The following is a 23,456-nucleotide window of genomic DNA, read 5'->3' on the forward strand; positions in this document are numbered from 1 at the left end:
ATACATTAAGAAAAGAAATCAATGCTACAATGCTTCTTGGTCACATAGACTATAGTTAATAAAAAAAAAAAAGGAAAAAGAAAAAAGAAGAGGACCACATTGCATGGATTCTGATGTAACCAACAAAACAAATACCACCTCTTCTCTGCCTTTGTGTTAGGTGATAAAAAGCAGTTTGGTTTAGTATTGGATTTTTTAGGGTTTTTTTAATCTGTGGTTCTTGAATCATCAAACTGACTGCACTGTCCCTTGCAGTTGGAGGGTAATACAATGCCACACCCTTGGAGGATACATTTTCAGGGAGGATAAACAGCTGCCCTTGCAGGAACTTTAAAACTCTGAAGATTCCAGCTGGAGTCAAAGGGATGTGCAGGTTTGATACTTCCAGCACCAGAGCGAATAAACACCTCGTATGCAGTCCGTGGAAAATAAAGCTCTTCATTTCCTTCTGTTTGAGCACTCGGGTTCTGTAAATGGCAAGGCAGGCGACTGCCCTGCCATCACTTAGCAACATCAGGTTTTGACTGGAGCTACTGCACTTCCCGGTCTCCTGGCTGCATGGAGAGAGGAGGATTCCCACAGCATGTGGGAGAACTGGCAAATGACTCTGAGCCAACACCACGGGCATGCAGAGGTGCTGTCGTGTCTAAGTCACAGCCAGATTCTGCAAGTCCCACCAATTTGGGTGAAATGTCACATTAAAACAGAAAATATCCTGAAGACCGAGACCTTTTCCAAATTTAGGTGAAAGATTATTCAAATCACGGTTTTGCCATGACAATGGTGTGGAAGATTTCTGCTGAATTTGTTCCCTTTAGATTTCTTGCAGTCTCTTGATAGAATTCTAAGTAGTTCCTATGCATGTTTACATCAGAAATTTAGCAGAAAAACTGAAGTAATTTCAAACATGTCCAAGACTTGACATCAATGGCCACAGCTTTGAACAGGTGACTGTTAAGTGGAGCATGTGCAACCCCAGAACAGTTGCAAGTACATCACAGAGGCAGAACTTTATGCAGATTCCTCCCTTGGAAGAGTTTTGCTTTCCCCTAAAATCATTAACCATCAAAAGTGAAAGGAAACTATTGATTTTACACTTCCAAAGCCTCAAGGGAGACCAAGAAGTTCTCACAAATTTACCTTATTAAATATCTTTGCAGTGGTGACTCTTCCTGCATGCTATTTTCAAGATGAAGGACATTCTTACAGAAGAGGATTATTTTTTACTAGGATAAGAAGCCCTAAAGAGGTATGGAGTTGCAGCTGTTGCATAATTATAGCACAACAATTGGAATGAGCATCAGTACAGAAATAACATTCATCTGGAGCTCCTGTAATTGGCCAACCCGTTTGGTTCTGTTCTGTGCTTCACACCGTGTCTCACACTCAGGAAAACAACCCAGGCAGGGGGTTTGGTGAGGAAGGGTGTATAAAAACAGGCTGAAGAGCTTTGCCAAATGCATTCCACCTTCTTCATCTTAGACAGCACTGAGCCCAGACACCAACCACCTCCCAGGAGGGCTGGAATCCATGTGGTGTTCACGCAGACCGACAGTTCTGTAACAGCAGTTCCATCCCTGCAGAAACCAGACACCCTGGGTTTGCTGCTCAGAGACACTGAGCTCATCTCCTTTGGTGCTGTTTTCCACTCTAATTATGTGATCAATAAAGGCACTGGGGTTTTTCTTTTCATGGTCCTGCTTTGGTTCTGCTCAAGTTTCACACCAGTTTTCACGGCACTCCCAGTTTTGGTAGTTCTACGGTCCAGCAAGGGCCACGAGAGGGTGAGAAAACATAAAGGTTAAGGTCCATCATTCCACTCTTAAACACGAAAGATTTCGAAAATGCATCCCTTAATTACCCTTGCCTGGCTGTAAACTTCCAGTGTTATTGTGCCATGTGATCAAATGATGCACCTGTGTGCTTTATTATAGTCAGAATATTTCTTCTCCAAAAACTGACTTCCTCTCTTTTCCCCAGCTCTTCTCGTTAACTCTTAAGCACAACTCCATGATTTCAACTGCTGCTATGACAGCGCTCTGCAAGAACTATCCTTACAGTCAGTGCAAGAGTGCTTACAAAGGTGCTCTCTGACCTCACCACGAGCAAGCCAAGGTGCACAACACAGAGCCAAGAGAAAAGGACAGGAAAAGTGGCATAATCTTACAGAAATGTGTACAGCATGAGGCCAAAATGCACAGTGAGGAAGCAATTTAGCACTTGGTGGTACCTCCAATGGGAATGCATTCTTTAGCCTTTCAATAATGTAGGACAGTCTTAGAGTTTAAAGAAATAATCCAAAACATCTTTGATGGGAGTTATTTCTCTTTCTTCCCTCAAAAAAAAAAGAAAAAAAAAAAGAAGAAACCTGCAGTCCTGGGTAAAGGACTTTCCATGGACTTATCAAAGCTGACTCATGCCAGTCTACCACAATTTGGCACTTGGAGCACTTGCTTCCTCTCACAACTGGGAAGGCTCAATGCCTGCTGGCAGGCAGGGGAGTGGGATGCAGTTACCATGGCACTCGAACACGCAGCAACTTCACAACTGCCACAGCACCAGCACTGACACAGGGACCAAAGGAGAGGAGGCAGCAGGTGAATCTTTGAATAAGCACATCCAAAAGTAAAACCAGCAGCAGGGTGAGTATTGTGCCTCATAAACATCTATGCACAGATCCCCTGCATGTTCTGTTGTATTGCTCAGGCTGCAAGAAAAGCAGAGCAGCAGCCAGACCTGACAGACAGGAGCAGCCTATGTGCACACACATATCTACACACACCCCTCTCCCCCCATGACTTTCCCCTCTAGCACTGGCTACAGATGTCTGGATCAGTTTGTCAGAGAGACCAGCCAGCCAGAATCTGACTGAGAAAATACCATCTTTGAGCCTCCTTTGAGTAATAAACAAGTTTAATCACTTGAGTTGTACACCATGCGAAGGCACTTCAGTTAACGAAGCACAGCAGCTCATAACACAGTGTGTTCATCTGCTCCACTTACACCTGCTCCCCCCAGTTTCAAACACTCTTACCACCTCCTGTTTCAGTTTCTAACATAAATTAGTAGCAAAGCAGTGAGTATTTGATTAGCAAGGAAATGGATGCGAAGCCAAATTGGCAAAACCAGAGGAATTTTCAAACAAGACTCAAGTGCACAACAGAAGCACAGCATGCCACGTGTGAGCTGAGCAACCCGCTTGGGACTGGCAGCTCCATTTAGATGGAGGAACATCTTAGCAATGCTGCACAGCTCAGCCTGTGACAGAAACACAGGATACATTAGGATGCCTAGGGTACACTTTTGAGCTGCAGTGCTCCTGACCATAAAATTCAAGGTGCTTTTTTTACCCTGTTTCTGGTAGTTTTCACCAGTGTTTCCCTCTGTCAGCACCAGACAGGTCTGCGAGTTCAATGCCTACAACACAGCTACACACAGCAGTCAACTGGGTGTCTGAGCACACTGTGGTTACACTGCAGCTTCAGCACCACTTAACCAAGACAACCAGGTGAAAAAGGCCATTTTGGGAACCTGGTTATTAAAAGGAAAAAAACCACCACCAACAACAACGGAGATGTGTTATATTGTAGACAGGGAACCAATACCACTGTTCTCCATGCGCTGGATCATCACTCATTCACCTTTCTAACAAATCAAACTGTGCTTCAGGGATACTCACACGACTTTCCCTCAATGTAACTGAAAACAGCTTTGCCAGGAGAAATACAGAAGTCAGTGCTCAGCATCTGGGAGCTTAGTTCACGCTGTTTAATGACTCAGGATGATGTTGAATAGCTGCTCAACAGAAAATAAATTACAAAGTACCCACTGCTAAACTCCCAGGTAGTCCAGTTGTGCTACAGGGTACAGTCTCTCACATCAGAAAACAGTTTTGGGGGGTTGGATTCCTGGTTTTAGCTCTAAAATCAGCTGTTCAGCATACTTGAGTGTTGCATAAACATGACACTGCAGCAGACAACACAACGGATGAAAATTTTAAATGTGAAGCCACACAGTCGCTTTTGACCAAATGTGACATAGTTTAAGTAGTGCTCACTTGAGACAAATACTATGAGAGCTCATAAATTCCACCCACTGAATTATCTCATAAGTGATCACAGTGTAACCAAGAATATTTAAATATAGAGTATACCCAGTCATTATGCAGAAGATAACATTGTGAAAGGAAACAATAATCAGGGTGGTTCTGATAAGACAAGGACAACAGGACCTTATGTAAAATGATTACAAAATATCTATTCTGAATTTCAGGTAAAAAAAAAAAGCATTAAATGCAAAACATCACGAGGAGAGGAACCCATTTATCCTCTCAGAGATTAACTGCCTTTACTACATCAACAGAGTAATTTCCCTTGAAATTTCCCACATTCAGCTTCTCCTCTACTGGACAAAGTGTTAACATTGGCCCACTTTCTCTAGAAAAGGTCCAAACCTTTGACCTACCAACAGCTCTTTCTCAGACAACACAAACACACTCCACACTGCTCCTGAACACAGCCTGGGACCTCTGAACACAATTTGTACCTTTTTTATTTTACTGAAATGCACAAGGCAAGGGCAAATGCTCCGTATGAGCAGTAACTCTGCAAAGATGGAGCACAGAAAGAGATACTACACCTTGCAGTGAGAGCAAATCCACTATTGTCAGCAGGAATAACTGCTGTGGTGACAGAACTTGGACTGAAGTTGAATTTGGCCTTCACTATAATGCAGAGTTATAATGAGATAACACTGGGATTGAAGTGATTAACTATAAACAGAAATAAACCCTCCATGTCAACCGTTTAACTGCAAACACAGCAATGCCTTGCTCAGCAAGCTTAGGCTGTTCAATAAATTCAATAGTGAGAGGGATAACTAACCACTCAAGGGTTTATTTTTTAAGTTTTTCTTTTTCTCCCTTGTATCACTCCTGCAACTCTAATCTTAAAGCCCATTCAGAGTGGCATCAGCACCAAGTTCTTCTCAAAGCAGTGGTATTATTACTTGAGATGTAACCAAGACCTTGGAATTGAATTGCAGACACTGTTATTGCATCTCTTCTCCAGTCAAATATCCTGCATTGTGTTTTAGCATCAAGAAGTGCTTTATGTCCATTCAGCCACAATGATTCCCATTCCTGGGACCAGTAAGTCCTTAATGCTGCAAATAAAATGTAATTCTTGACTCCCTTACAAGGATCAACCTGTTCTTTTCGCTCTCATGAATTCCTCCATTTTAGTTCTTTGTCTAAACAGCAAATCAGAGGATTTGACAACAGCTGTGAATTTACTGAGCAGAATCAGGCCTGTCAGATCCTTAGGGACATCCATTGCTATTGCATCTATACATTAAATTACAGAACCTTAATATCTCTTTTTTTAGAAACAACTTTTGTGCAAGCATTCAAGCTTTAAGTCAGTGCTTGTAAGGAACTCAGCAAAACCATGATGGGAATGGGATGCCTGGGGAATAGATGATTCTCTCATCTGAAATGCATAATTAGTTTTTGGTTAAGTGTGCAATTAACATTAAAATTTACAATCAAATATGATGGTGTTCTAATTTTACTTCCTGTAAATGGAAAAAAAAAAATACTTAGTTACCAGTGTTACTTCTGTGAATCCCTTCTTATGAGATGAGCTGCTCAGTAACATCCACAAGACAACTGATACAAAAAGCTTTTAAAAACACTCCATATTTGCCTTCTGGACAGCTCCACACAGCATGGGGTTTATTTTGATTTACACTTTTCTGTTTTGTAATGGTAACTGCCACTCAGTATAATTAGCAGTTGTCATATTTTGGTTCTTAAAGATCCGGAAAAACCAGAGCGATGTTGCTTTGTACCCACTCCCCAGCTGTGCCTGAGAGCTGTAACACGTGTTCCAGACATCCACTACAGCTAATCTCACACCCCAACATCAGTTTCAGCAGTTAAGACATAGAAACATTTTTGTTAATGGAAACGAAAAACCTTCATCTTAGTAGTGTAATTCCGATAAGGAGCATCTTCAAAGAAAAATCATACTGCAAGTCTAAATAGGTTGCCTCTGGACACCACAGCCTTTTAGCTGAAGTTTAAATTTAATTCTATTTGCCTTTTACAAGGGGGTTGAAAGTAGTTTCAAGTGCAACATTAGCTGCCAAACCCTGTATTTGGTCCTGTTTATTATTAATCACATGAGTGGTTGTGTGTTACGTGCAGTACGTGCAACAAAAGCCAGAGCCCCCTGTGCAGGGGGCTGTACAAAAGTGTAATGGAAGTGTAATCAAATGCCCCACACAAAGCATGTGCTGTGTGGTGTGCAGGTGCTTTGGGCTGAACGCTGCCCGTGACTTTCCAGCAGTTGTTTGATGTTACTATGTAAAGAGTTCATGTCATTAATGTAGCCTGGGCCAGCACGACCCACCAGAGTTTGCCCCTCAGCTTTTAACCTCAGTGCTGTGCAGCTCTCGAGTTCTGCTGTTATTTCTACCACCGTTATTAGTTACCATCAACAGACATGCAAATGCACAGAAAAAGGGGGAAAAAAACAAAAAAACCCACCACAACAACAACAAAAGAAGAAATCTCACCTTGCTTTCACCTAAAACTGAAATCACTTTTATTCATTCACCGTGGATCTGGACAAAGTGGCCCTCTCTAGCTGCTAGGCAACCTGAACTCTGCATTAAGTATTAACTGTTTGCATTTGCCAAGAATATAATAATGTTACCTTTGAGGTTTATTTATAACAAAAACCATACCTAGCTGAAAATATAATAGCTTTCCTTCAGTAATCAGTAATTAGCAACTCTGAGAATACAAAATTGTTGGTTAAGAAAGAAATAACCTATGTGCACACTCCAAATGTAGAGAGATGTTATAAACTGGCTCCTTACAAATCAATCATAAGGAAGACTCTTTATATGAAAGTACTGTTACAGGTGGCAGTGGCTTAAAAAAAATCTAATTCAAGAATTACATTTATGTAGATATTGGAATATCTAAATAGTATATTAATATCTTTATGTAACTAATCTTTTAAATTTGATATTTTAAAGATTATAAAATCTTACCCAAGTACAAAATTAACTTTCTCAATGAACTTAATTTATATAACACCACCACTTCTAAACGAGTCAGAAAATATTTGAAATTAAAACACAGTCAACTCATCTTGGAGTTGTTTAAAGAAAGAAAGAAAGAAATTTAAAAGCCTGCAAAGCATTATGTCATGTAAGCCCTCTCTGGACCATTTTAATGATTTGTTCTCTAGCAGCAGCACTGTCATTCTACCTTAAAAACATCATGAATATCTTTGCTATGTGCCATTCCTCTCAAGCTAAAGAGATATTCCTTTCAAGTCTTTCCAAAGCAGACCATTCCCAGCCTGCTTGGTCACTGGCACAACTGATGGGGCTCTTATTAAAATATCAATTTGGGCGATGGAGGCGTTAATGTCAACAAGGCAGGAGGCCCACTAATGACATCAAAATTAAGTGGAGGAGCACTCTTTTTTGACCATTGCATTTGACAGCTTGTCAAATCCTGATTCACAAAACGCAGACTTCCTCAAACCCAGCACAGACACAACCGCGGGACCTCTGGCTTGAAAATGCTCCTCAATTTCTGCTGGAGATACAAAAGCTCGAGACGGGCCAGAAAGATGTTTACTGACACAGCTGTCAGTCTTCACACACAGCTGCTTGGCCCTTATTTTTCTCAGCTCTAAGAAAACCCAAAGAAGTGTTTGTAGCTGGAGTACCGCACCCGAATATTCAACACACTCTTCTGTTCAGCACAGGCGTCAGTGTAGAAAGTCCCACTGATGTCTCTGGATCACAGCACAGCAGCAGCAACTGCCCCCTCACCTCAGGATTTACAGAGCACAAAACAAGGTTATTTGGTACAGCCCTTCAGCACCTCAAATCTGCCACAGCTGCACACTCGAGAGCTCCACAAGCACCCCTGAACTCAGAAAGACCTGGCTTTGCAGACAGAGAGCACCAGAGGTTCCCAGAAGTGCTTCTCTCCGGATTCTATAAAGACATTTGAAGTGGTTAAATTAAGCACTTGTACCTTATCCTTCTTCACTTGGTTCCACGTTAAACCTGGCTTAACATCAAGCTCAGGAGGAGCATAATTTAACAAGTCAACATAACTGGAAAACTGTAGATCAAAGCAAAGTGTTCACTGGGGCCACAGAGTCCCACACTCACAGAAGCTCAATAGCAGCTGTAAATCATTTTAAAAAGTAATCGGAAGGCAGATTGGTAAGAAAACTCGTCCTTCCTTACACCTAGGAACACATAGTTTTGTTATGTTAATAGACCCCACTATTACTACCCGTACTCTGAAGAACACATTCAGATTAAAAGTATAATCTCAGGATGGGCAGGAGGCAAACAAGTTCAAACACTGTGGTTTTAATGGAGGTACACGATGTTTCTGTTGAGGTCCTTGAATCATAACTCACATAAGGGATCCATGCAACGAGCACAGAAAGAGAGAAGAACAGAACACGAGTTACTGTGGAAACTGTCAAACACTTAGATGAACCTTTTATTAAAAATTAAATGTTAAATCAACAGTGTTGTTGGTAACTCCAACATTACAGGTCCTATAGATAGCACCCTCTGGGGAATCCACCTGACATCTCTTTCCCTAAGAAGTTTAAAGTTATTAAAGCCTTTTTCCCCCCAAAGCCTTCAAATAGATTTAATTAAGATTATTGCTTAATTCACTTTAATCCCAGTATCTTTGAAAAAGCCCCAAATATTTTATGGTGCTTCCTGTCTTGCTTTTACACAACTTATTAGAAAATTCCACGTTCCAAAATTAAGAAAGACCAACTGGATAAAAATCATCTTTAGTTGCTTATAGGGCCTAAAGTACAAACATTTTTATTACCAAAACCCCAAATTAAATCAAACAGCTTCATGCCAGGTTATCTGCTCTAGTTTCAATGTCAGGATTTTACAACACAAAAAGGACCTTTTATAAAGTAATTTGTTGTACCTTGTATCCAGCAACCCAGAAATAAAATGAATTATACAGCTGTAGTTAAAAGAAAAAATCCTCACTTTAGATGCTTACTATATATTGTGACTAGTCAAGATCACCACAATAAATAAAAAACCCCACACGTGATTACTGTAATTTTACATTTAAATATAATTATTAAAGATCAATTATAAATCAAGTGTATATAAATCAATTAGAAGACTAAGCTCTTAGCTGGGGCAGGATTTGGGTAGAAATGCTTGGCACTGCTGAGCAGGTACAGGAGCTGCAGGAAGATACAAGTATCTTATGTAGAGGTCATAAACCAATAGAAGTGTGTAGAGTTCACTCACTGAACACTCACAGAATTTCTGCTCACTGAAAAAGTGCTACTGAAGGGCTCCAGACCTGAGTAGGGTTTGTTGCAGTTTAATAGGACAGACTCTTCAGATTGCAGAGCAGCTGCTTCAGACAATACCAGGGCTCTGACCAGCAATACAGAGAACTCAGCTCACTTCAGGGATACAAAGATGCAGCCACACAGGACTGAGGAACAACCAAAGTCTATAGCAATCCAGAAATCTACTTCCAAACAAGCCAATTTTTACCATCATATCTTTTGCTGGGATTAATACAAAGTGGTTTTGAACACGCTGGCACTTACCCAAATCTGCAGCTTCACCCGCTTGTCATTTCTGTAAACTGTTTTCACTTTGAAGTCAATCCCTACTGTGCTAACGAAGGCTGGTGTGAAAGTGTCATCGGCGTATCTGAAGAGGAAGGATGTTTTACCCACGCTGCTGTTGCCAATGATCAGGAGCTTGAACATGTAATCAAAATTTTGGTCTGAAGTATCTTTCTGCCTGTATCTGGGATCTGTTACTGAAGCCATCTAAGACAATGACAAACACAGAAAAAGAACACATTTAAGAGCAGTTCAGCATTTGCTTTCCTTAAGTGTGTACCATATGTTTAGGTTACCTCTCTACTTTCTTATGTCATAACCACTATATCTGCTGAATAAAGAGGAACACACTTTGAAATCTTCTTTTAAATCCTGGCTTTAAATGTCTATTATTCACTTGTATTGCTAAGATTCCCAAACCCAAGAAATACACCTGTTACACTGCTTTGTGTTGAACAGAATAACAGATGGATATTGCAGATTGCTCAAATACTCGTGGGGAAACACCATTCTTTACTCCTGTGGCAGGGTGCCACTTCTGTTGCTCCAATAAACTGCAGCACTGCAACCAAGAACTAAAATCTTTGACAGTGCAGCCAACTGTGCAACTCATCAAGCAGCCTCCAAGGTAAATAAACCTAAATAATTCCTTCTATGACTTCTATGGAAAATCTGCACTTCTAGCACATGCACCACCACCATTTTATCCTTAGGAAAATTCTGTCCTCAACATTTACAGAAGAAAAAAAAAAAAAAAGAAAAAAAGGCAACAGGATAAGATGAAACAGCAGGAATTTCAGCTGAAATTTTGAATCTATCCAACACCCATCTACTATCAAGGCTGCAATTGAAATGAACAGCACCTGCATAAAATATGAGGGCTCAGTGTGGCTGCAGGCAGCATTTGGAATGGATAAACTATCCCTTTATTATGTTATTATGTGGTCGTGAGAGTTGTGAATATTAGTGGGGTGGGGAGGAAGGAAGATGCAGCCTCAGAGATCCCTGCTTCCCTTGTGACCCTGAACTGGATTCAGAAAGCAGAAAACAAGAGCTGAATCTGAAATATCAGGACTCACTGAGCAGCCCTGGCTGCTTTAATTAAAGCAGCTCTGACACTTCATGGGAGAAGGCAAGGCCCTGACTTTTCATCTCTGTAGAGAGCAGAACACAACCACACAGACCAAATTGCTACTGAGGAGGAAAAGGAAACTTTACCTTTTACCAGCTATACCACACTTTTAATCTCTCATGCTGCTTCAAACTCTACCCCACATCAAACAAGCAAAGGTCTTGGCTCCTTATAACCAGGCACAGGGCTGGCAAACTGGGGCAATGACAGCACAGGTCTGAGCAGCAGCTGCTCCTCCAAAGCAGGACCTGTGCTACTTGTGTGCAGTGTCAGAAAGCACAGGGTGGAGACCCAAGACTCATCTTTCTCCAGCATCCAAGTAAATAAGCTAATTTTCCCCTCAACTCAGATTCATAGGCACCTTTGGGAACAAAACTCCCTCCAATGCCCAAATACTTCCCTTCTTACTAAGTCTCACCTGCACACAGGACTTCACTCATTCACTGAAAAAAAAAAAAACAAACAAAACCAAACCAAAAATTCACTACAGTTAAACAGCTATAAACCAAAATGTTGTCCAAAGGCAACTTAAATAGGGATGATAATTTAATTTAAATTCCCCACAGAGGGGAACCAAACCAAACCCAACCCAGTTTAAACTTCAGTACAATATGCAGGACGGTTTATCTCTAATTAAACATGTGCAACTTTCTCACACAGAGAAGGGCTGGTGCAGCAGGCATTTCATTCACAGATTGCATTAACAAGGATAGTTTCTGAAGTAATTTATCAGTAGCTCAATAGTGAACAGCTGCACTGAATGCAATAAAATCTTCCCACAAGTGTTTCTCTGTAGGATACAACACAATTCTGATACACTCTCTTCTGAACTTCAGCTGCTCTTCTGTCAGATTGCACAGTCCTTTGAAACACTCCAGAAAACAGGAACAAATTTTCTTCTCATCAGTGTATCAGAAAATAGCTCTTCTACCCATGTGTTGTGTTCATAACAGGAATTTCTAAAATGAAGAATTCAACATCTGACTAACTTCTACACACACACTCAGGCCAATGCACTCACAGCCTCCTCAATCTTAGAAATCTCAGCTGTAAAAATTATGCAGCAGGTGATTAGTTGATTTGTACCATCACCAAACTGGAAGACAGTGAGAGGTTGTCTATTTGAGTAATTTGTCTTCCCCATATACATTGTAATTTCCACAAATACCAATGAGAACACTTGTGCACTCAAGTGAAGAAGGAAAACAAAAAAAAAATCTCTACTTCTCCATTCCACTCACAGAGGCTTGAAAAAGTGAGAAGCCCTCATCACTTGAAGGCTGGTCATTTAAAGATTCAGAGGCAGACCTTTAACAAAGAAGTATTCCACTAATCATACAGGAATCAATACCTTCTTTCTGCCCCTGCTTTCACAGAATCCATCCGCACACTCCAAGCTGATCTTTTAACTGAAGCACTGCTGCTCCTATTAACCCCCCTTGATTGCTCTAATCAGAAGTGTACCTGGCTAAGAATGTGACTTTCAGATCTCAGTTAAGAAAGCAATTACAGAGTGTGGCCAGCTCGAGCAGCTTTGTTAGAAGCACAACACAGAAAATAAGATCAAATGATACTTGCACGGAGCGCGGGGCTGTTGTCATAGAAGCACAACACTCGCTGGCCTGCGCCTGCCTCTGTGCTGCGCTGGAGATGCTGCAGGTCAGCACCCTGAATCACCAGAGGCAGCATCTGAGCACAAAGATTTCAAAGAAAATTCCATCCCCTTGCTTAAATTTGATTTTTCCCTTCCCCCACCCCGGTCAATAGAGTGAAACTGAAAGGACTTCTGTGCTAATATTTGATTACTCCTCTCATGGCAGATCATGACTGAAGATGAACTCCACCAGCGTTTAGGCTGAAAGTGTTCACAGAGCTGCCCCTGAATTGCTGCTGAATTCTGAAGCCAGGACACAGCAGACCTTTCTCCCGGTTCCCCTCCCCTCCCTCTTCCTCACCTATTGTCTAACTCTTGCTTCAAGCACTCCCTAGTCATGCCAGTCCTGTACCCCACCAAGAGCTGGTTCAGAGCACAGAGAGATCCCAGTTAAAAATAAATCCTCCTACAACTTCTGTTCTGCAGGGCTGTTTGTAAAGTTGGTTCAGCTCCTGATCCAGCACGGCTGAGGGAGCCAAGCAGAGGGGACCGAGCAGTGGGAAGTGATGGCAGTTGCTATGCTACTGAGAGACAGGTCCATGGAATCACATCTCCTGCAAGCCCTCGGCACCTGGAGGAGGTTCTGAGCAGAGGGGAACGGTGACAACACACCGAGGGTGGACAGCTCCCATCCCAATCATCCAGACAGCTCACACAGCCATTGTTCCCAGGGGGTTGTATTCCCTCCTTGGTCCAAGGCCATTTAGCTGGCAGTGTGGCCCCTGCTCCCTGGGCACACAGGGATATATTACACAATTACACTGTTCAGTTGGGATGACTCCAAATGGAGCAGCATCTCTGCTGTTTCGCACCCTGACTCGGGTTCAGATGCAGAAGAGCAAGTCAAACACAACCGGCATGCAGAGGGCAAAGGAGAGGCTTGTGAGCGTTTCCATTTTGACTGCCTTGGAATGATCCTCAATAAAGCACCTGTACAGGAAAGATTTATCTGCATTCCATAAAACCCATTACATATGAGAGGAAAAAGCTGCCAATCAGGTTGTCCTTGAGGACACTTCAGTACGAAGCCTTGCATCATTTGGTTGTCTGCCTTGGTAGCCTGCTGCTTTGTTGCTAAGAGCATACTAAAACTGACAACCTTTTTTTCCCCCATGTGCTTTAGTAACGGGAGTAAGGTCTCCAAAACATCCACTTCCAACTAGTTTGTGAAAATAGGCAGTTACGTAGCTGTGAGATACCTTATTATTTCCCTATTGAGGAAAAAGTCTGCAGTGTGAGCTCATCTTTTATTAGACAAAGAAACCACGTAAGAGCCAGTTGCTGCAAATGCTCTAAAGCAATAAAATCTTAATCAGAGCTTATTAGCCACCAAAGAATATGTTCCTCGGTCAAGGCGGCTCTCCTGCATTTAGTTTCTATTTTGGTCTAATGAAGTTTAAAAGAAAAAAAGCCTATTGCCCTAAGACACCTCCATGGGAAACCAGCCTTTGCTGCTCTCAGTGCTCACTGAAATGTGTCATACAGATGGATTCACACAGCTGTGCTCTTGAATTTTTGACCAACATCGTGGTGAAGAATCAAACTAGTTGAACACAGCATAGTGTTCCTGCTCTTAAGAATCACTGGAAGTGGTCACTGGCACCGCTGTTCTGCAGTATTTACTGCCCACAGCCAGCTTCAGTGAAATGGATGAACTGCTCAAAGTGTTGGTTAAAAATCAACTGCTGTATCTCACCATTCATTTATTTCCAGGAAAAAAGCTAAGGTCGACTCCAAGTGCTGCCAGCCTCTTACAGTTTTGGCTCCAAACTAATGGAGTATGCTCTTCTCTATCCTCTCACAGCCAAGAAGCAAGAAATCCAATCATTCCCTTGGAAGCTACACATCTCTTTATTAGCAACCACACGGGTGTGTTCACAGACATGACCATTTCTATGTCTCATTTTCTCTCACAACACTGTGAGAAAGAAGTTTGAGGTTGGAAAAAAGTCTCCTTGTCTTCTATCAGTCACCTCAGTTAACCATGAAACGTGGTCCCACTGATGCAACTCATACTTCAAACTACACACTAACAAATTCAATTTCTTATGAACCTGTATGTTCTGGATATTGCAGCTTCTGGGCATTTCTAGCAGTAAAAACATCTTTTAATATGTCACTGTTTCATTTCTAAAGGCAAAACCTAAATCTCCTACATGTGTTTTGTGTTACATAGGACCAGTAACAATTTAAACGTGACTGTTAAACTGTTTCATCATCATCTGCCAGCACAGACACATTTCTTTGTTCAGGCAGATGAGAAGATGGGGTGAAACCACCCTCTATATTTCTGAGAGTCAAAGATCTTATGTCAGCTGCTCCAGGCTCAGTCCAGCCTCATTTTCTGTGTGTGTATGTCTGTGTTTTCAGCAGCTGAGACCCTGTTGTTTCTCCTGACATTTTTTTTTCACAGAGCTATCAGTGTTAAATTGTTCCTTTTATATCAGAGTCCAAACTTCTTTTTTCCTACTTCCACAGTACTGGTTTTTACTTCCAGTGCTCAAGGTCAGCCAAGAGAGAAAATCTGAGAAAGCAGCTGATGTCTATCAGTCTAGAAGGAATAAATGGTAACAGCAGGCAACAAGAGAAGGGGCACAGTCACAAACACAGCTGTACCTGTTGAACTCCTGGCTATCCATGGGCACTGAGGAGTGTGGAAGGAAGAAAAGAGATTACTAGACACACTCATTTGGTAAAGCAGAAATAACGAGCCCAATTAAAGGTCAAAGTTTTAAAAAAAACCCACATGCATTGTGCTAAAGTCAAATAGATCACACACACGGGCCAAGGCTCTTACAGAAACATAGGACAGCAGCATTGCAGACAGCTCTGAAGATGCTAAACGACTGTGGAAAATATTCTCTAAGTTTTCTGGTAGGGAAGCAACAAAAAAGTAGGTAAACCAAAAGATTTCTTAATCTCTAATACGTACAGTTAAACAGTAACCCATGAGAGATATTACTAACATGCAGCATAACTTCTTTTTGAAAGAGTTAATACCTTGCAGGGGTTTATTCCCCAAAAAGAGTCTTTAAAAGTGCATTTAAATTAAAATACTCTAGTTCACAAATTATACATCTATGTTAATTTTCTATTATAAAAACTCATTCCTTTATGTGCTCTGTCACTGGAAAATAAATATTTTTGTTTTCTTTTTCAGAACTTAAATTCTGAATCGAATTTCTATCAAGCTATGGAAATTTTTTACAACCAATGTGCGTCGTCCTAAGAATAAAGCTCATAAAGGAAATAAGGCTGTGACCTTATGGAGTCTTACACAAATGCTGTGCTACAAGAGAGATTTATCAGAAGCAGAAAACAGAGTGTGAGCAATTAACATAGCTGCTAATAAATATTGCAAGCAAGCGATAGTTACCAATCTGGATCTATAATCCATGAGACAGATGAAGGCTTTGCTGTGAGTATATGAATCAATAGAGTGGTCACACTGTTGAACCTGCGATGTAGAAGCAAAAGGATTAAAATGTTTGTGATAAAGGTGGATAATGAGAATATTAGGGATTATTAGGTAGGAGACTACTGGGTAGGCAGGTTAGGCTGGGAACACACTGCTGTGTAAGATCTGAGCTTCCTTCACAGAAGGTAAAAAGGAAAGTTCTGTAGGGTACAAAGAGAATAGAGACAGTGCTTGAGTTAGTGACAGATATTAAGATAGCAGTAAATATTTAGAGCCATCAGTTTAAAGTTTATTACAGAGAGATTATCTCAATTAAGCTAAAATAAAAGTTCCAGATAAATCTTACAAGTAGATGGAAAACCTTACATAGGAATCATCACACGTGTCCTGCAGAAATGCAGCAGAGCAAATGGAACCAGGGAGCAGCTGAAATACGTCTGTACACACTGGTGTTATGCACAAAGCCTGGATCACAGTCTACAGTGCTGCAAAGGCAACTGCAGTAGGACATGGAAATATCTGCAACTTACAGCACATCTACACACAAATAACTGCCTCAAAGTAATAGTCATTCAGATTTAGAGCAGAAAAACATAAGAGAATTTAGTCATCTTTCTCATGGCTAATACAATCTAAAGGCCAGCTTTGTCTCTGGTGCATTTCCTCTCCAATAACCCAGGGCACACCACCTTTTGTCATCCTGACTCACATTATCTTGCCTTGTGGAGGCTGCCAAAACATGTGGGCAAACTCAGACTTTATGTAAACAACAAGCTGCAGCCACCCATTCCAGGTGAGAACTTGGATCAAAAGCAAATCCCTTCTCACGACCCACACAATTGACAGTCACCTCACTTGGCAACAAGGCTGCACACTGCTCTTGCCCAGAGTATCACATGTTTTTTGGTATCAGCCACATTTCCTCCTGTTCTCACACCCCTGCCTTCTGCAACAGCTGCTCTCTGTGACAGCCTCTGGCTTGCACCTCAGTACCATCCAGAACTTGATTTTGGGGTGAAATCTAACTAACTCAATTGACAGATCTAGAACAAAAATTATTCAACTCTCTACACAGATAGTCTATGTTTATGACTTTAAAAATGTGAACTCCTCATCTTGACAGTAAAAACTAAAATGCCTTTATTAATGGCTCCAGAAGTCATTACAAGAAGGTTCTTGTAGTGAATTTGCTCTGGAATTTACATGCTACAAACAAGTTCAATGTATGCATGACAACTGAAGGATAAAAAACTCTAAGCAATGTCAGTGGTTATTTATTACTATTACCCATTTAGATCTGGGGCCAAGGCTTTAAAAAGAGCTTTATAAAGGTCTTTAAGAACCTTTGGGGTGTGGCACAAGAGCCAAGAACCAGTAGATATCACCCTTTTGCCATCAACTCTCTAACTTCACAACTCTCAGCTGCAGGCTGGGACTGTCGTTAGAAAGATTTCCTTGAGCCAAATGTCTCTGTGTATCTGAAGCCAGGCCTCTCCCATTTCCTGCACAATGTCCAACATCCTCAAAGTCCATTTTAGAGCCACAACAAAACTCTCAGGAAAGAGGAATTAGTCACTCTAATTTTACAATAGCAAAAAAATGTAAAGAAATAGTACTCTCTTCTGTGAGTCTTTTCTTGGTTCCATGCCTATTGGCAAACATGCTATGCCCCAAAATACAGAGGAAGATACCCCCTTGTGAAGGGGAGCCATTAAGTGAGCCCAGCTCAGCTCCCTCCCAAAGGATGCACAGAACAGGGAATTTACATCCTCCTTAAGCACTGAAGAGTGGATGCAGAGATTTCTGCAATTCCCTGAATATTCCATTGAATTCCGGAACCCCAGGAGGCAACCAGTTTCTAGGCCTACAGAATCACTAGCTGAGACCCCAAATCCAGAGAATAGCACGCACCAACGAGGTTGATTGGTGTTACAAAACTCACCGTTCATTAAAGCCCTTCCTTCCTGTCACAAACATTGCAGCGATGGCCGAGACAACAGACTTCAGTTTCCTTCTCATGGGCTCTCCAGCCTCGCAGCTCTGCCTCAGTTTTTCCACGAAGGAACTGGAAATAGTGAACTACTTCCCAGTATCTCACTGCTGAACACACCGACAGTGACGTAAAAGAACTCTGAGCAACACACAAGATGAATCTGTACAAGTTCTACTACAAAACACATGCAAGTAAGTCCCTGCTGATCATTCCCCAGCTTGAAGGCAAGGCACAGCTACATTCTGCACTGGGATACAGCCCTCCACGGAGAAAGCCATGACCATGCCATGCCACAGTGGTGGAAGATAAAGAAAGTTCAGGTACATGATGGAACTCATCCTATCTGGAGTTGGAGTGACACCACCTGCAGATTCAGGTAGACACCCCTCCACCAGTGTGCAGGAGACAGCGCTACAGATTTTTTCTGCATCACTGGGTCTAAAACCTTTCACTTATAGGTAAAAGCAAGCTGCTGTCCTGACCAAATCAGGTGACCAGAGACTGGTATTTTCCTGGAGAAACCACCAGAACCACACAGAAACAGGGCCAGCTCAAGATGTCTCTGCAGTGCTAAAGTTTAATTTGCTGCCTTTTATCCTCCTCTGCCAAGCAAAGACCTGTGATGAATAAGTTAATTCATTTCTCTGTTCTATGATGTTCTCCATGCTGCAAAGTAAGCCACCTGCTAACTGGGATTACAACAAGCACCCCCACATTTCCCCTGTTTTAATTAGCTAATACTTCCAAACATAAATCTTACTGCTTACGTCAAATATCAAACACTACTGTGCTGCACTAAGCTAAGCACACATTTCCAGGAGCTCACCAAATAGGCAGAACTTGAAGCACAAGATACATTTTACCAGCAGAAAACATACCTGAAATGACCACTTCAGGATACTTCTCAATGTTAGCCATTGAGAAATGCTTCAAAAAAACCCTGCTTCCTCAGCCAAACCAGTAACAAACACACACGGACCTGCTGGGGAGGGCCAGGTGGATGTGACTGCCCTTCCGTGGAACTACAACCAGCCAGGGTGATCCAAGATTCTGAAATGTCACGCTGAGACCTGCCCATTTTAATCTGGGGCTGCATCAAAATAAAAGTAAGGTAGGAAAAACTATCTCTGAACCACACACAAGTCAACTAACATGACTATTGCACTACAACAACAACTATCATGTTAACAAATAACAAATGTATTCCTTTGCTACACCTAGATGTAGCAAGAAGTACTGCTGTAAAACCTAGAGTTAGTTAAGTGTTGTCAGTTTGTTACCTGAAAAGTGTATCAGATCTGCAAAGGGGACAGCAGGATTTTGTCAAAATTGCAAAGGAAGCTTGATTTAAAGATGGGTTAGTCTCTCCTCTGGCTTACACTATAAATTCTTCTGATGAAACTGTCCTGAAGACAGTGATCATACCAAAGTCTTCAGTGAATGCATATGCAAACACTTCCAGGATAGCAAGCACAAACAGCAGGAATTAAAAGCCTTTTAGTTCTTACGCTTTCATACAGCAGTGTATGGATTCAATCTTGTACCCACTATAAACGAACACCAGTTCTCCCATGATCTAGGAACAGTTACACAGATTAAAACTATAGTTCCAGTGACATTTTTACCTTGGAAGGGGAAAAAAAAACATTTATAAGGAGATGTTTATTTGAACTCAGAGCTAATCCAGGCTACTATGAAACCCCACAGATTGTTACTTGCACAGCTGAGAGTGCAGCACTAGATCAGGAATAAGTGATAGGAAACAGCAGGAGAGGTTGAAACTAGATTTGCCACCAAAGAGTTGCACAAAAACACATATTCTGAGGCCACACTCTTATATTGTCTCAGGACATTGAAAATCCAGGCTAGAATTAACCCCCACTTTTTCTTTTTTTGACAGGTTAGACTTAATTTAGGTCAGATCAACCTGATGCACTGCACAAGCACACAACATGTCATGCTCGTTAGAAGGAAAGGACAGAGTGAAGGCAGAGCTGTGGGAAGCAAAAAGGTGGAACCACTAGTGCCGGTGTGGGTGATATTGCCCTGCAGTCCCACAGCACGATGTTACCCTCTGTATTAGATGAGCTGCGCTGCCGGGCTGCTGGGAGCATGGAGAAAACACTGGGGAAAATCAAAGTGCAGTCTCACAAAGTATGGTAAAAAAATAACTGTGTTTTGTTTAGCAGATACTGAACAAACTGGAGAGTTTTTATGAACTAAATTAGAACGACTGATCCGTTTGGCTTTGTGCAATGGACTCACTGTCCAGTGCCATAGGGCAGCGTGGGTGGACGCACAAGTCTGGTCTTTCACCTGTCCTGCCGAACAGCAGCTCCGTGGTGGGAGCTCCGGGCGGGCTGTGCAGTCCGACACCCCCCGGGTCTCTGCCCTTCCCCAGCAGCGACAATGGCACCGCGATCCCGCGTTTCCCGGCAGTGCTTTATCGCCGTGTAGTTGTGGTGTTACCTGCTCGCACTCCCCAAGCCGAGCAATGCCCAGCGTGACGGGAACGGGCAGGTCACACACCAGCTGGAGAACAGCTGGGAAGGCCCCGCTCTCCAGCCTCTCCCCTACAGCCCCCCCGCCCCGTGCTCAGGGTATTTCAAAGATAAAGGGCTATTATATCGCCTCGCATTGCTGGGAAATGTTTATTTTAGAGCTGGAACTGCTGTTGCCCTCTGCGCCCCGCCGCTCCCGAGGGCTGCCCCTCACACCGCACCTCGGGGGCGCGGAGCGCACCCACAGGCACCGCGGGCACCTCCTGCCCCCTGCCCCGGGGCAGGCCACCTCCTGCCCCCTGCGCCGGCCCGCGGAGCCCGGGGACAGCCCCGACGCACGGTGCGAGGAGGCTGGAAGAGTGTTTGGGTCCCGGCGAGGGCGGTGAGACGCGGCGAGTCCCCGCTGGCAGCCCCCTCCCCGGTACTTTCGAGGGGAAGGCAGCGCCCCGACGGCGCGGGAGGATCCCCGTCCGCGGGGCCGCGGCTCTTACCTGCGGTGGAGAAGCGCCGAGCCGCGATAAGCCAAGCCAAGCCAAGCCAAGCTAAACCGAGCCGAGCCGTGCGGGTCCCACGGTCGCTGCTCGCGTGGCGGAGCCGCCCCCCCGCCGCTACCTGGGGCGGCCCCGGGGGCGGAGCGCGGCGGGGCGGGGGCGGTGGCCCCGGTTGGGAGCGGCGGCCGAGGGACCCCGCCGTGCCCGGCACCGGGGAGCGGTCGCCGGTGGAAGGCAGGCAGGTGAGCAGACAGACGGACAGACAGGCAGGCTGCCCGAGCCCTCCGGTGGCCCCGGCCAAGCGCTCGCCCTCCGCCCCGTGCTCCGCTCCTGGGGATGAGAACCACCTTAGTCGTTCCTAAAGGCCCGGTGGCAGGGAAGACATCCCGGGTACGACCCTAACTTGCCATCCTTGTCGCGCTTTCCACACGGTCTGGAATTGTCATTAGTAGAACTGTTGACTCTGAAGCCTAGTGATGGTGGCTGTGGCATCAGGAGCTACATCTGAAGTGGTGAAAAGGCAGAAAAGTGAGGCATTGACTGCGATCTGTGTTTGCATGAAAGAGGTCTGGTGAAAGACTTGCAGCAGACCCTCTTAGCTTCAAAATCCTCCAAGACCCCAAGTTCAAATCAGAGACCTGATTGTGGTCTATTCCTTGCTGGGAAACCAAAACAGCTTGCAGAGATAATCCCCTGGACAAAGTGAGCAAAATAATGGGCATTTTAAATGTGTCTCTGACATAAGTAATGAGGTGCTTCCCAGCCAGCAAAGAAAGATGGCAGCACGTTTCCCACTGCCAGGATTTAAGCAAGTGCCTAAGCACAAAGACAGGGTTCTTGAGCAGGTCTGGGAGAGAGAGAGAGAAGCTGCTGGTAAGGGAATGCCAGAGCAGGAGCCATTGAAGGTACTGGATTTGTAGGGTTTTTGTCTTCTCTTCAGGGAGCACCTTTGAAGTCAGGGCTTTAAAACTGGGGACTGCAGATGCCTCTACACCCTGCTGCATCCCTCAGAGCACTGTTCCCTCTCCACTGAGTCTCATTGTGCGTTGTGTTTGATGTGCAGCACTTTGACTCAGCTTGGACACTGCCCACACAGGACAGCGATTGTTTTGTCTACTCCTAAGAGCTTTTAGCACATCTGGTGATATTCAGCATCTGAGCTTCAGTGATCTTTGGACTGGCTTGTAGGTCAACCAGCCCTTGGAGCTGCTTGAGCTTTACAACAGTTCAGCCACTTTAAAGGACTCTAACAATTGCTTTTATTGCTTCATTTTCACCAGGGCAGTTGATGTGGTAGTGCTATACAACTGGCATATAACCAAGGTGTGTATTTTAGGAACAATCACAGGAGAGATGCCAAGAAGTTTTGAGGAACACCTCACTGCAGATCAGAGATGCCATACAGCTTCTCCATGTTACCCAAGCCAGAGCTATCTATCAGGTGGCTCAGAGGACAACTCTACCCAGCATCAGAGTGATTTTCTACCCTCATCTAGAATGACAATGTTTATTTGCCATCAAAACCATAACTCAAATTATTGTTATATAAGCCAGACCCTAATTCAAGCCTTAAGTAAGATATCAGCTTTGTGTAGGCAACTAGAAATAATTAACAGCATAACAGAATCCCAGATCCATTACAAAAGGTATTTCAAAGACAGCCTAACAGGCTGGACACCTACAAAAGTCTTTCTAGCTCCTTGCAATCCTCTTGTTGCTCAGGGAAAGGTGGTCTCTGCGTTTTCCAAAACCTGACTTCCACTCTCCCCAGCACAGTGTCTGCAGTTATGGAGATAATCCTTTTCCCTCTGCCTGCTGCCTGCTCCTCAGTGTAGAGATCCCTTGTGAGCCAACAGCCCTATAAAGCACCAACACAGAAGGCAAGCGGTCATGAGCAGATACCTTTGATTGCACCTTTGATGGCAAAGGGCTCACTTAGGCTCACTTGGGCACCTACTTAGGGATCATCTGGTTTCACATCCCATAACCACAGCCACGACCGCAGAGCTGCTGTTCAGCCTAACTTCCAAAGGCTTTTCCAGATTTCTTGCCACCCCTGAATCCCAGTGTTTACAAACAGGCTCTTTCTCAGTCAGGGATAACCAAAAGAAGGGATGCACCCAGGTAATTAAGAGACAGGAGAATTTGTAGTGATTTTTTTCTGTTTATCACTTTCTGGCCACGTTTCTATAATTTATGGAGAGAATATATTTTGCTCTCCTGGTGCACTTCCCTTCCAGGTTTTAACATCATACAGTCATGAGTTGCTTACACAACTTCCAGTAAGGAGAGCCTGTGTTATTTTAGATTTATAGATGAGGAAATGAGGGAACAGGAAAGAACTCCCACAAGCTCACGGAGGTGGAAGGGAAGAGCAGATGTTGTGCTTTATCTTGTTTTCTGACGTGTGGATCTATCTCACTCTCTCACAGCAGCCCTGAGAGCACATTTATCAAGCACAACACATACACTCTACTATCCTCCCAACATTTTTAATTCAAGACACTGCATCCTCACACAGTGCAATTGATCTAAGGAAACAATTTCAATCTTTTTAGTTCCCTCTTTTCTAAAAAGGTTGTGTGTTTTTGTT

The 23,456-nt window shown here is 43.3% G+C and overlaps 1 protein-coding gene across 4 annotated transcripts in view; it reads right to left on the reverse strand.

Annotated features, from left to right (window-relative positions):
• RAB3B (RAB3B, member RAS oncogene family) overlaps nucleotides 1-20,976 on the reverse strand; it is a 51,788-nt gene extending 30,812 nt beyond the window's left edge. Inside the window, exons 1-3 of one of the 4 annotated variants that reach the window (XM_050306872.1) lie at nucleotides 20,864-20,950; nucleotides 15,837-15,917; nucleotides 9,654-9,881 (exon numbers count right to left, since the gene is read on the reverse strand). In XM_050306872.1, coding sequence (XP_050162829.1) covers nucleotides 9,654-9,881; nucleotides 15,837-15,857 — 249 coding nt within the window. In that variant the 5' untranslated portion in view covers nucleotides 15,858-15,917; nucleotides 20,864-20,950. Of the gene's footprint in view, nucleotides 1-9,653; nucleotides 9,882-15,076; nucleotides 15,095-15,836; nucleotides 15,918-17,820; nucleotides 17,839-20,863 lie in introns of those variants that run through there. The other 3 variants (XM_050306873.1, XM_050306875.1, XM_050306874.1) reach the window with 3 other exon arrangements.
• Nucleotides 20,977-23,456: the final 2,480 nt, after the last annotated feature.

Source organism: Myiozetetes cayanensis, unplaced genomic scaffold, assembly GCF_022539395.1.
Source record: "Myiozetetes cayanensis isolate MyiCay16 unplaced genomic scaffold, myiCay2020 scf12, whole genome shotgun sequence".
In the NCBI taxonomy this organism is placed as follows: Eukaryota; Metazoa; Chordata; class Aves; order Passeriformes; family Tyrannidae; genus Myiozetetes; species Myiozetetes cayanensis.